Consider the following 13,678-nt stretch of genomic DNA (forward strand, 5'->3'; position numbering starts at 1 on the left):
GCCTCAAAGAATTTTTGTGCCATTTCTCATGACTTCTCTTTTAAACCTGTATCTGCTTTTGTTCAGTAGCGGAATCTGCTACCCATGCAGCATCTATTACATTGTGGAACAAAAGTGAGGATTAAGCCAAAAGCAATGAAACATGATGGGTGATGGGCCTGTGGATATCAGAAAAATTATGATAGAATTGTGGCTCAGATTAGCATAAAGTACAGGTGCCCTCTGACATATCAATGTCACTTCAAATGTTCCAATTTTTGTAAGAGATAGGTCTTTAATACATAGGCACTTTTTATCTTCTTTCAGAGCAAGGCTTTTGACCTACAACTGAATTTTAAGGTTTTCTTACGCAGAGCTATCAGTCCATGCACATTTGCATGAAATATCTAAGCTAGTTTTATGTAGTTAATGTTATCTGGATAAGAATGACATACTTTTATGGATTTCAGTGGCATACTGTCTATAGCTTAGGTTAAGCACTCAGAAAGATTATTATTAATCTCAGTGTTTTCTCTGCTTTTATACATTTCTTACTTTATGCTCAAGTTCAACTCAGATCAACAACTGCTGGTTAAAATACTATATTGCATACAGGAAAATATATAAAAATATGAACTATGGGCTTTGATGTCTTGTATCTGTTAGTTGAATTAAGCCTAGAATATTACACTTTAATGCATTTATTTTATTTATTATTTATTTTTATTTTATATATATATATATATCACTTATTTTTATTATATATTTATTTTATGCATTTATCCTCCATTATTTGTATTATGACTGTTTTTGGTAATTCCTGTTTTTATGTTTACTGCAGGCTGTAAACTTTTTTTTTTTTTTAGTTTATATGTTGGGTATTTATTTTTGCTTAGGAGTTCTGGAGTTGGCTAATGGTTGCTATCCCTCTGTGTTAGGCACAATACAAGTTCAGGAAAACAGAAAAGATATAAACCTAAACAGCTTATAATATATGTGTAGGATGTCAGGCAAATATCCTTACAAACAAATAAATGCAACTTTACAAGTAAATCTTGCAATAGTATTTTTGGCTAACAGGCTGTAGCATGAACAGAACAATTGCTGCTTTTATGAATGTCACAGAGAAGGAGAGTTTCAGTGGTGTCATGAAAGAAATAGAAATTTGAGCAGCTACAAAAATAAAGACAGGATGATGCTACTCCCAAATGTATTAAGTATGTTAGAGGCTGCCAGTCTTAAACTTTTAGAGAAGGACTAACATCTTCATATGGAATGAAGAATCATAGGCAAGGGGACAAAGGTATAATAAACATAAAAAACAGGTACAGATCTTGTCTGTGGTACAGTAAAGAAGGAGATGCAGTAAAAGTAAAAGGTGCTTATTCCGTATCATTTAGTTACATGAATATAAGCTTAATACTTATGCTTATTAATATTTAATGCTTATGTATGTATTTAATGCTTATGTATGTTTTTGAAACAATCTCTCTCTTATCAAATAGTTTCAGATACTATTTGTGACTGGTATTATGGTATTATATTGTAATGAAGACTAAAAGAAAGGAGAACAAAATGTAGGATAAAATCTGTGTAAATTTGAAAAGTAAAGATATTATTTTTTACAGAGCGCTAGTGAGCAAAAAACAGAAATGGAAAAAATAAAACAAAGGATAGCAGAAGAGGCTGCAGAAATAGAAGAAAGAAAAAGAAAAATTGAAGATGAATTAAAGGAGGTTCAGGTAAGAACTAATACAGAAAAGTAATATTTTGTGGTGAGATTTTATTTGGCTTATTCAAGTTCTGCCACACAAAATGATTCTGTACAATTGATCCTAATATTTCTTAAATTTTGCGTTAAATTATTTGAATATAAAAACCTTTTGATATCAGAAAACAGTTAATTTTGTGTGTCAGAATGCAGATTGTCACTTTAGCATTTAAATTGGTATTATATTTGATCTTAATTGAAGAAAGACTTTTCAGGTCAAATCTTAACTCCAGTTGCTATTTCTGTGGTGCCATGGTGTACTACAGCTGATCTCTGCAGACCTAATGGAATATTTTTGAATTACTAATCTATTCTTTAGACCTACTGTATTTATTCTCCTTGATGAAGCTGGTAATATCATAAAGCTTGCACTATGAGCTGAAGGGAAATGGTGCTCTGGGACCCCCAGCACAAGAAGGACATGGACGTATTAGAATGAGTTCAGAGGAAGGCCATGAAGATGGTCAAGGGTGGTCTTCTATGTAGGCAGGCTGAGGGAGCTGGGGTTGTTCAGCCTGGAGAAGAGAAGGCTCTGGGGAAACCTTACAGTACCTAAAGGGGCCTACAGGAAAGCTGGGGAGGGACTCTTTGTCAGGTAGTGTAGTGATAGGACAAGGAGTAATGGCTTTAAACTAAAAGAGGATAGATGTAGATTAGTTATTAGAAAGAAATTGTTTACTCAGAGATTGTTGAGGCACTGGCACAATTTGCCACAGAGAAACTGTGGATGCCCCATCCCTGGAGGTGTTCAAGGCCAGGTTGGGTGCGGCTCTGAGCAACCTGATTTAGTGGGTGGCACCCCTGCCCACGGCAAGGGTATTGGAACTAGATGATCTTTAAGGTCCCTTCCAACACAAACCATTCTGTGATTCTGTTGCACACTGTTCTTCAAAAGACTTTACAGCTTTTACGCATCATTTTTTTGGTAGAGGTATGTGTCTCGAGCCATTGATTTTAGTCTCTATTTTTCATCCCATCCATTTTAAAATTGTACTAAACAATAAGAAAAAAGTACAACAAATCATTTTTCTTTACTTTTGAATATCATAGGTACCAAGGGATCATGTCTTTGCAGTGAAAGTACAAGTCTGTGGAGCTTGATGCCACACATCTTGGGTCCTGAGGGAACTGTCTGATGTAGTTGCTAAGCCTCCCTCCATCATATTTGAAAAGTTGTGGCAGTTGAGGTCCCTGGTGACTAGAAAAATGGAAACATCACTCCACTTTTTAAAAAGGGTAAAAAGGAGGAGCCAAGGAGCTACAGACCAATGATCCCCTCCTCTGTGCCTGAGAAGAGGGGTTGGAACTAGATAATCTTTAAGATTCCTTCCAACCCAAGCCATTCTGTGATCCTATGATTCTATTAAAGTAACATAGAACTAAAGGATTTGGTTAAAACCCTTTTTCTAGACTTTGATAAATATGCAAGATGTGCAGAGTGTGCACAATCTTTAATAATTCCTTAACTTCTGTTTCCTCGTTATTTTTTGGCTTTGTTGGTAAGGGTAAAAGGTGCCTGGATTTGCTTAGCTACTGAAAAGAGCAAGCTCTTGTGACTGTACTTCTTGTACATAGATATTCTTAGGTGCTTTTGTAAACAGTAATTGACATCGTTATTAAACCATACCAACAACACAATGAACTTTTAAGCAGTGGAAGAACAAATATAATTAATGGTATTATATACAAATATTTATGAAATACAGTGTTGAATGTAAATTTAGAGAATGTCAGGATTGAAATGTGTTTTATATGGAACCGTACTTATCACAGGTAGCATTTTTGTTTTAGTAACTTGTGTACATGAATACATATCAACAGTATTTAGTTAGGTAATGAAATATTTAATGCTAAAATTAAACTGTATAAAAGCCAAAATGGCAAACTTTCAGTTTCTTATATCTTCATACGTTTTTTGATATGTTTTTATGTTTTAAGCCACTGGTTAATGAAGCTAAGTTAGCAGTTGGAAATATAAAACCAGAGTCTTTGTCAGAAATTCGGTCATTACGTATGCCCCCTGACATAATCAGAGACATCCTAGAAGGAGTTTTACGGCTGATGGGGATTTTTGATACATCCTGGGTGAGCATGAAGAGGTGAGAATTTTATTTAAGCTTCAACCTTAGACAGTAATTTGCAATATGAAATGCTTTCTGTTATATTCGGGAATGATGTGTGTGCAGAATTCTTTATATTTCATATGGAAATAATCTTTTGAACGTTTGTGTTTTCTTTACTTAATTATTTAATACTTTTACAGTTTCTTGGCCAAAAGAGGAGTGAGGGAGGACATAGCAACCTTTGATGCCCGTAACATTCCAAAAGAAATCCGAGAGAGTGTTGAAGAGCTTCTTTACAAAAACAGATCATCTTTTGATCCTAAGGTAATACTTTATTGCATTACATAAAATGAAATAAACAAACAAAAAAAATACAACAAAAACAACCACCATCACCAAAAAAAAACTCTTAAGAGTCTTAACATTACATGCAGTTTAAAAAAAAAAAAAGTGAGTTAATGACAATTAATATATTGGTGATCTTTGAGACCAAATTTGGGAGTAGCTATATGCTACTATTAGCTACTATATGCTACTATTAGCAGTAGCTAATTCACTGGCTAGTAGAATTCTTAAATACTAGTTCCTTAGTTTTAAGAGGACAGTTGTTCCCTGGGAAGGAACACAATGAGTTTGCACTCATTTAGAACTTCATATCTCCTGTGGAGATTCACAGTTGTAAAGATACACATTATTTTCTTTACACAGATTGATGGCCTACAATATAATCTCTTAGTAACAATATAAAAGATAAGTTTAAGAGAGGAGTTGGCTAATTGGCATATTAAAGTTGATAAGCGGTAAATCTGTTGCAATTATTTATCTTGTATTTCTCATGTACATCATATTTAAAGGACTTGCTTTTTACTGTTACTGATTTTTTTTTTTCAGAACGCTAAACGAGCCAGTGCTGCAGCTGCTCCATTGGCTGCTTGGGTAAATGCCAATGTCCAGTATTCCCATGTCCTAGAACGAATTCAACCTTTGGAAAAAGAAAAGGCTGGCTTGGAAGCGTGAGTTAGACACTATTTCAGGATAAATGTTCTCAATTCCAGTGTTGGCAGGAGAGACTTAAGAGGACTCAAGTTAGTTAAAAATAAGAAACTGTAGCTCAATAACATGTATTAAAATATTCATGCTGAGACAGTAAAAAGTGTGTAACATATACATGTATATACATGTATTTCTTGCCAATCACTAGTTACCAATCTATGCTGAAATATGTCTGTGAGAACTGAACATTGCAGATATGCTTAAAATGTACTCTGTCAACAAGAGCTATGCTATAAGAAGTGTGGTTCCTCTTTTTTTTTTTTCCTCAGGCATTACTAATCATTGTCGGTGTCTCCTTGTAATTACAAAGATACGAAATATTCTTATGACCATCTGTAATTTGAGAAATATATACCGATTGTCTTAAAATAAAATATTGGAAGAATTTGATCCGATCTTTAAGAATACACTTGCATGTGGTTGGTTTGCATTTCCAAAGATATGTGATAAGAATTACTCAAAACTTTTAAACATGAAAACAGATTTTTATTAATACAAATCACAAGAATTATCTCTGGACTATCTGTATATAAACAATTTTTCTGCTACAGTCCCCACCTTTTTTTTTTTTTTTTTCGAGATGCATATTCTTAAAATAAGCATTATATTTTTCAGTAATCTCAAGAAAACTGAAGGCAGAAAACAGAAGTTGGAAGATCTTCTGAACTCTGTTGGTCAAAAAGTATCAGAACTGAAAGATAAGTATGTTTTGTTTGTTTATTTCAAGATATAAATTAAAAAAAAATGATGAATTTACAGTATGAATAATGATATTTATTATAAATAAATGGGAGAAGTGCAGAGTTCTGCACCCGAGGAGAAATGACCCCAGTCACCAGTACATGCAGGGGGCCACTCAGCAGGAAAGCAGCTCTGTAGAAAAGGACCTGGGAGTCCTGTTGGACACCAAGTTGAACATGATTCAGCAACATACCCTTGCTGATAAGCAGGCTGATAGTATTCTTGGCTGCGTTAGACAAAGTGTTGTCAGCAGATCGACAAGGGTGATACTTCCCCTCTGCTCAGCACTGATGAGGCCACACTGCATCCAGTTCTTGGCCCCCGTTACAGGAAAGACAGACATAGTGGAAAGCGTCCAGCAGAGGGCCACCAAGATGATGAAGGGAGTGGAGCACCACTGAGGGGCTGAGGGAAGGCTGTGAGAGCTGGGACTGTTCAGCCTGGACAAGAGGAGGCTCTGCGAAGCATCTTGTCAATGTCAATATATACCTGAAGGGAAGGTGCAAAGAAGACCGAGACAAGCTCTTGTCAGTCGTGCCCAGTGCTAGGACAAAAGGAACAAACTGGAACACGAGGTACTTACTGTCTGAACACCAGGAAGCACTTCTGTGCTGTGCAGGTGATGGAGCACTGGCATAGAGGCTATAGAGTCTCCTCCTTTGAGATCTTAAAAAGCCACCTGGATGTGGTCCTGAGATATTGGCTCTGGGTGTCCCTGCTTGAACAGGGGTTGAACCAGATGGCCTCCAGAGGTCCCTTCCAACCTAAAACAGTCTATGATTCTCTGTTTCTATGAAATGTAACTCTCTGTACTGTGAGATGTGTAAATCAGAAGAAGCCATACTTAGGCTATCTGCAGCAGTTCATCTCATTGATCAGATGGAATGCTCTTTCAAAGTACTTGTTTCTTACTACTGAGTTGGAAGCCTCCAGTGTAGACACAGCAGATGTCAAAAATAGAGTGGTGTGTGTCTCACCTTTTAAATCTGAGATGACTTCAGTGTCTTCTTAGGACCAGACTTGTCCATCTCAAGAAGGCTCTGGGGAGACCTTAGAGTGGCCTTCTGGTACCTAAAGGAGGCCTAACAAGAAAGGTGGGGAGAGACCCTGTATCGGGAAGTGTAGTGATAGGACAAGGAGTGATGGTTTTAAACTACAAAAGAGGAGGTTTAGGTTAGATATTAGGAAGAAATTCTCTTCTCAGAGGGTGGCGAGGCCCTGGCACAGGTTGCCCAGAGAAGCTGTGGATGCCCCATCCCTGGAAGTGTTCAAGGCCAGGCTGGATGGGGCTTTGAGCAACCTGGTCTGGTGGCAGATGTCCCTGCCCATGGCAGGGGTGTTGGAACAAGGTGATCTCTAAGGTTGCTTCCAACCCAAACAATTCTTCTTCTCATTCAACTGTACATGTATAACAATGTCTCAGATACTGTATCTATTTATAATTAAATACATTAATTTTAAAAGCTTTGTTTATGTGCTAAATGCATTAGTTATCCTAATGTAAATAAGTATTAAATTATTAAGGTGTTAAACGTTACAACATAATATCCAAACCTTGCTTGTTGTGTGGGGCATATTCCTATTTTAGAGTTGTTCACAAAATAGAGTACTGTGTATTGAACTTTAAATTTAGCAGTTAAACAATATTCTCCTTTAGAGGAGAATATTTACCAAAGAGTTACAGATTTGTAGCATGTTGTTGAGTTTGCTATTGTCCTGACTATGTGCAGAACAAAACATCAACCACTAAAATAAAGTCATGCTGTTTAAGTAGATGAAGGAATGATTTTCAGACCTTATGGTCTATACCTGTGTATCTAAATTTTGTTAGTGGAAAGTCTAACAAGCTCATTTACCAAAGAGCAGAAGACGGTATAAAGAACAATTGTTGTATTCTTCATGAACTATAAGTGAGGGATTCACAAGTTCAGTCAATTAAGCTGCCTTTGAAGTAACTGTCCATAAATTTAGTAGTTTGTGACAGCAATTTTAAACAGTAATTGTTTTACAGGTTCCAGTGTAGAACAACTGAAGCAGCAAAACTTGAAGCAGAACTAAGTAAAGCTCAGAAAACATTGAAAGCTGCAGAGATACTGATAAATCAACTTGATAGGGAACACAAAAGATGGAGCACCCAGGTTAGTGAAAATTTTCATAGCATACTTCTTATAGCTGATATGTTGATAACTCTATTTTAAAGTGAAATCATGTTATATTTGGGAGAAATTGGCAACCGTTTGGACACAACTCTTCAGTCAGAAGCAGAAAAGGAAAACTCCAAGATACGTATAAGCTGAAAATAGCTGCAGAAAGTGATACCTCCAGAAAGTGATACCTAGCTTTCTTTGGTACTTTAAGATGGGATAAATATCCCTGCTGAGAGACAGTTGCCTGTCTCTTCATTGACATTAGAAAAAGCATAAACAATTAGCTTAGGTTGAATGCCTTCATTTTGAAGATCTAGAGTTAGTATTGGATGAATACTCTCACAGGATGACCAGCAGGATTGAAGGAAAGGGAAGATCTTCCTTTGCAAGTAGTCTTTTAGATACTCCATCTGCTGCAGTAAGGTCTGGGCATATTTGAACCTGAGTTGTAAAAATGACCCTTCACATTTTTCACCCTGGTACATTATCCCTCTCGTTAGAAGTATATCCTGCTCTATTAATGGTACGGTGTAGATATATTAGCATACCTAGCAGAATAGTGGATGGTAGTCAGGTACTCATCCTACGTAGAAGATGGTGCTTTATTTAGTGCTGAAAATGCTTTGTTCGTCTCCCTTTAAAATAAGGAGATAGTAGTAAAAAGTTTCTTGTGTGTGTAAGCTTTTTTTTTTTATTATTTTTAAAGTCAGTTTGATTAGACGCAAAGGTGACATTACTTTTTCAAGGCAATTATGGCAGTCTTCTATGTTGTTTTGCTATGCTGTGTTTTTATTCCAAAATACTAGAAGAGTTCAAAGCATAGGCAGTAAATTGCAGGTAGCTTATTCAAAGATACGTGTTAAATGTATTTTATCTTGTGAGTCTTCAGTGAATCAAATTTCTGAGTATGGTATTTGGTATGTACATACGTATTATGAGTAGCATTCACTAGCTGATACTATAAGATCACGTATTCTTATTTTTCTTACAATGTTATGATTTATCCAGTTGCTCACAAGTGACAACCTGAAGTGTTCATCAAATCCATAGTTTGTAGGAGCTAAATTCTTAGAAACATCTGTCCACATTGTAGCTGAGAGCTAAAAAAACTTTCCTCACATTTTCACTTATATTTTCACTTATATTTTGCAGTGAGTTAGCTAAATACAGATACTCTAAATGCAATGAGAGAAACTCATTCTCAGTTGTATTCTTAATGGCAGACAAATGTAACTCTGACTTTTAAATGAATTATGAGAAATATTAACATAGTTTTTATTTATAATACACATTTTGTAATTTTTCTTTTTTTTGAAGGTGTCAGAGATAACAGATGAACTGTCTACGTTGCCTAAGAGAGCTCAGTTAGCAGCTGCATTTATTACCTATCTTTCTGCTGCTCCTGAGGATCAGAGGAAAACCAGATTAGATGAATGGACCAAATCAGCAGGCCTTGAAAGTAATTTGTGTGGGTGTGGGTGTGTAAGTCAGCTTGACTGAGAAAGTGAGAAATGCCAGTGAGTTCTGATGAACAGACCCCTTTGTCTTCGTGTCCCCATTTGAAAAATGACAACATTAATTTTTATTCACGAAGTAGTTGTACATACAGATACAACTATTTCTTAGGATTATTCTGTTATTTCTTAAGATTATAACTACTTATATATATATTTTTAAGATTTTGTTCCATAGCCCTTGCTTAAAAAGTAAAGTTTATATGAATGAAAGTATTCACATTAAATGTTGGAAATTTGCCTATGGGTTCTGAATGCTTCTTGTTTTTCTGTAATCATTTTTATCTGTCTGTGTTAACAGCACCATTTTTTTTTTGGAAACATCAGATAGAAAATAGCAGTACATTCAAGAAATAATGTAAGGGCAATTAACAGACCTGCACTGATTTAAGGCAGACTCTCCACTGTATATAAAGTGATGAAGGCTTAAAATGTGCAAGCTATAAATATTAGCACAAACTTATGATCTTTCATTTATCAGAGTTTGATTTACGGCGGTTCCTGTGCACAGAAAGTGAGGAGTTAGTTTGGAAAAGCGAAGGCTTACCTTCAGATGACCTTTCAATAGAAAATGCTCTTGTTATCTTGCAGGTAAACTTGCTTTTCTATCTTATCTTAGAAGTATTTCAATTTCTACAAATTTCAGTAACATGATATCTTTCTGGAATTTTGAACAATTTCATTTTCATTGTTTTATTAGCACCATAAAACATGCACAGAGAAACAAATATTTATCTAACTCTGGGTACTCCGTACCAAAAGGAAAATATATAGTGAAAGAACATCCTTTTTATTTTCTGCTTTTATGGTTTTCTTCCAGATGTTGAACAGACGAGACCTGCTATTAGTCTATTACTAATCATACGCTAATACAAGGAAGATTATGTCCTATAAGTGTGCACTTGACGTATCATTTCTCATACTTTTTTGGTCTTGAAAAAGTAAAAAGCTATATGCAGATGCCTTTCAAAATATCTAGATCTGAAATCCTTAAAGCTAATCATTAGCTTATCTCTGTGATATAGGACATAAAATGCCATTCACTTAAGGCCAGTTGCTAATACCAGATAAAATAATTATAATAAATTATAATACTGTGCTTATAACCATGATTCAGTATTACCACATAATAGCATATAGATATATGACAATAAATGTACATATTACGCAATTGCACATTTATATAACATAATACTGTAGTTATAATGTAGTTATTTCTTCTATCTGATAGAAAATAAAAATGTAATACCATTTAGGAGAGGAGAATTTACATTTGTCACTGGTTGTTTGCTTGGATGATTAATAATTCGCACAGACCAGTTACAGCTTTTTTCCAATTTAAATAAGTTTTGCTTTATGATCTTGATATTAGATCTAGCTATTACTTTCTCACTTTGATTAAAAAGCTCTTCAACAAATATGATTTTGTACTCTCAAAGGTACTTACATGCTGTAATCAAATCTTATTTTCATCTTTTTCTTAGTTAAATAGATTAAGCTCCTAAAAATCTCATTGTGCATTAAGAACGTTTTCAAGCCCTTCCTCAGCTCAAATCCTTTTGCTTGTGCACATATTTTGTTCAGCATCTTTTAAACTGGAATTAAACACAATATTTTACAAAAAAAAAAAAAAAAAAAGACAAGAAAATAATGTTCTTATACTGTTCTTATACTGTTGTTGTTTATTGTCATTTTGTTGTTAGGTCATTAGTGTTTCTTTAAACAGTTTGTTAATGAAAAAATATTAAAATGCGCATAACATCAGTTTGGGGAAATAAAAGAGGACTTAATTCATTGTGCAGTATTCATTTGTTTTACCCATTCAATTTAATTCTTAAAATAGATTTATGTAATTTTCTGATTTTTTTCTTAGAGTAAAGTTTGCCCATTTCTGATAGACCCTTCTTTCCGGGCTACAGAGTGGTTGAAGACACATTTGAAGGAATCACGTTTGGAAGTTGTTAACCAGCAGGTCCAGTATTTACTCTTGGTCTTACAATATTTTTCTGCTTGATACTCTCAGTTCCAGACTTTAGAGAGCAGTTTATTAGTTGTGAAAGCTATCACCAAATATGAGATCATATTTCATGAAGCATTAAATTTCTCACAGAGTTTTTGTTTATGGTGATTCTATCAGATGCTACTGATAATGTATTTACTCAAGAAGGAAATCAGAGTATTTAAAGTTGAGGGTCAACATTATTGTAGTTTTATTTCTACAAGCTTGTCTCTTTGTGCTGCTCTTTTCAAGAGTATCAGTATTCCCTGCTGGGAGAGAGATAGTAAAAGATTTCTAAAAATAGATTATTTATGTATTTATTTATATATTTTTTGTATTTGTTGCAGTTCGTAGGATTTCGGGAGTATGTATGTGCTTCTTCCTTGTGATTTTTGTGTTTTATTATCTACATTGGAAGTACTTGGCTAGGTTGCAGTTCAAGATTAAGACACCATGTCAGTTTACATGAGTGGCTAGGCTTGTTTCATTTGCACAAACATAGACAAACTTGTGGTGCCATTCTAAAGTCCCTTATTGGATCCCATCTGGCCTCGGAGTATTGCTTCAGCAGAATGTGGGTCTTCTAGAGATCCATGCCAGCCATATGTAGGCACTTTGGATACTCACAGAATGTACTAGTTAAGAGTTGAATACTTAACCTGCTAGTAGGTTGGCTTGATTAACTTTTGGGCTTGTTGACTGCATTATCCAGGATCACCACTGACTTTAATGGAATCTTAAAAACCAAGTGTGTGTTTAGATACCTACCGGCAAAAGCATACGTTTAGATATCTTAGTACCTGTGAATCCTGGCTTTAGGTCTTGATTCCCTTTTGAGGCACAGCTACCTAATAATATTTGAGATGTACTAACTAGCCAGGTACACCTGACAGACATGACACAAGACCTATTGCAGACCTGCTTTCTTCTGATGCAGCACAAGGAGAGCTAGGCATGTTAAATTGGTTGCTTGTATGCCAGTAGCTGAAGCAATCCTTTAGTTGTATCAAATGAATTTAAATTAAATACTTGTGGCTACCATATGATGCATGTAGTAGAATTCTTTGGTTATACTACTGGTATTTATATTCAGATTCCTGGTATAATGACTTCCTGTTCATTCCTAAAACGATTTAAAAGTGTCTATAGAGTTTTCACTCTTTAACACTGCTGTCAAAGTGTTGATATTTCAAAATAACATGAATCAAATAAATTTGTTTTCATTTGCACAGGACACCAACTTCCTAACATCTCTTGAGCTGGCAGTGAGGTTTGGGAAAACACTTATTATACAGGAAATGGATGGAGTGGAACCTGTACTCTATCCATTGCTAAGAAAAGATCTTGTAGTCCAAGGTAAAAAACCAAAATCTTTAAAAATGCTTGTTCAAGCCTTGTGAAGGTTAGATCCGTATACATCATATAATACCTGATTTTTCTGAAACCATGACTATTCCATTGTCTTTTCCTCTTTAATATGCAGCTACTATACATGCTGCTAACACTTCAGTGCATTAGTTATGTTGGAGTTATGCTCTTGTTTGCTAAATTGAAAAATACTGAGAAGTATTTAAAGATTTTTTGCAACTGGAATTAGAATAAAACGTCTTTATGAATTCTTGCAGAGTTTAAATTTTAACTTAATTTCTAATGGCAATTTCAAACACATGGTCTTTCTTAGGAATTTGGACAATGAATAGACCAGAAATTACACTACTGATTATGCAGTTAGAAATCAGAATTATAGAAAGTTGATGTTGCCTTTTGTCTTTTGTTTGTCTGAAGACTAAAGAAGATGCTCAGATCTATCCCTGATGTGACTTTGGAATGGGAGTGTGAGGGGTCATAGAATTCAGTGAAATACATCCCCTTTACTGATGCAGTAAAGCAGAATAAAAATATTTGTGGAGTTCTTAGATGTAGTTATCCCCTATACGGGGACAGGTCTGTAAAATAAAAAGTTGTTAGTTTAGATCATTCTTCCATTACAGATGTGCTTACTTTTTTTTTCTCCTCAGTAAGAGCTGAGAGCACTACCTGAGTGGTGACTTCAAGGTTCTGTAGGAGACTAGATAGAAAATCTTGACAACTGTTTTATTTCACTAGCTTCTGCTGAATTTTGGAAAGCAGAGATACAGTATTATCAGAGATACATCTCAAAAGGAATCAAATTAAGAGATAAATGTGTTTGCAGAACTGTGGAGAAAGCAGATTAAATCAAAAATACAAGTTTATTCAGGGAAATTGCTCATAACACCTCAGGCAGCCTCTTTCATATGAACTCCGTTAACTCTAGATCTGTGCAAGTCCAAACCAGGGAGCTGTGTTTTGAAATGGGAGAGCTGGTCATTCTTTGGGAGAGCTGGTCATTCTTTGAGTCATTTCAGTCACTTGGCTATGAAGCGCACAAT

General features: G+C 35.1%; 1 protein-coding gene across 1 annotated transcript in view; it reads left to right on the forward strand.

Annotated features, from left to right (window-relative positions):
* Positions 1-13,678, forward strand: part of DYNC2H1 (dynein cytoplasmic 2 heavy chain 1) — a gene marked incomplete at both ends in the record, with an annotated part of 168,631 nt that overhangs the window by 56,664 nt on the left and 98,289 nt on the right. Inside the window, 10 exons of the mRNA XM_084290865.1 lie at positions 1,608-1,721; positions 3,689-3,849; positions 4,014-4,137; positions 4,705-4,826; positions 5,482-5,568; positions 7,619-7,745; positions 9,072-9,213; positions 9,750-9,859; positions 11,142-11,240; positions 12,500-12,623. Coding sequence (XP_084146991.1) covers positions 1,608-1,721; positions 3,689-3,849; positions 4,014-4,137; positions 4,705-4,826; positions 5,482-5,568; positions 7,619-7,745; positions 9,072-9,213; positions 9,750-9,859; positions 11,142-11,240; positions 12,500-12,623 — 1,210 coding nt within the window. The remainder of the gene's footprint in view (positions 1-1,607; positions 1,722-3,688; positions 3,850-4,013; positions 4,138-4,704; positions 4,827-5,481; positions 5,569-7,618; positions 7,746-9,071; positions 9,214-9,749; positions 9,860-11,141; positions 11,241-12,499; positions 12,624-13,678) is intronic.

This window comes from Netta rufina, assembly GCF_964035555.1.
Source record: "Netta rufina genome assembly, chromosome: 1".
In the NCBI taxonomy this organism is placed as follows: domain Eukaryota; kingdom Metazoa; phylum Chordata; class Aves; order Anseriformes; family Anatidae; genus Netta; species Netta rufina.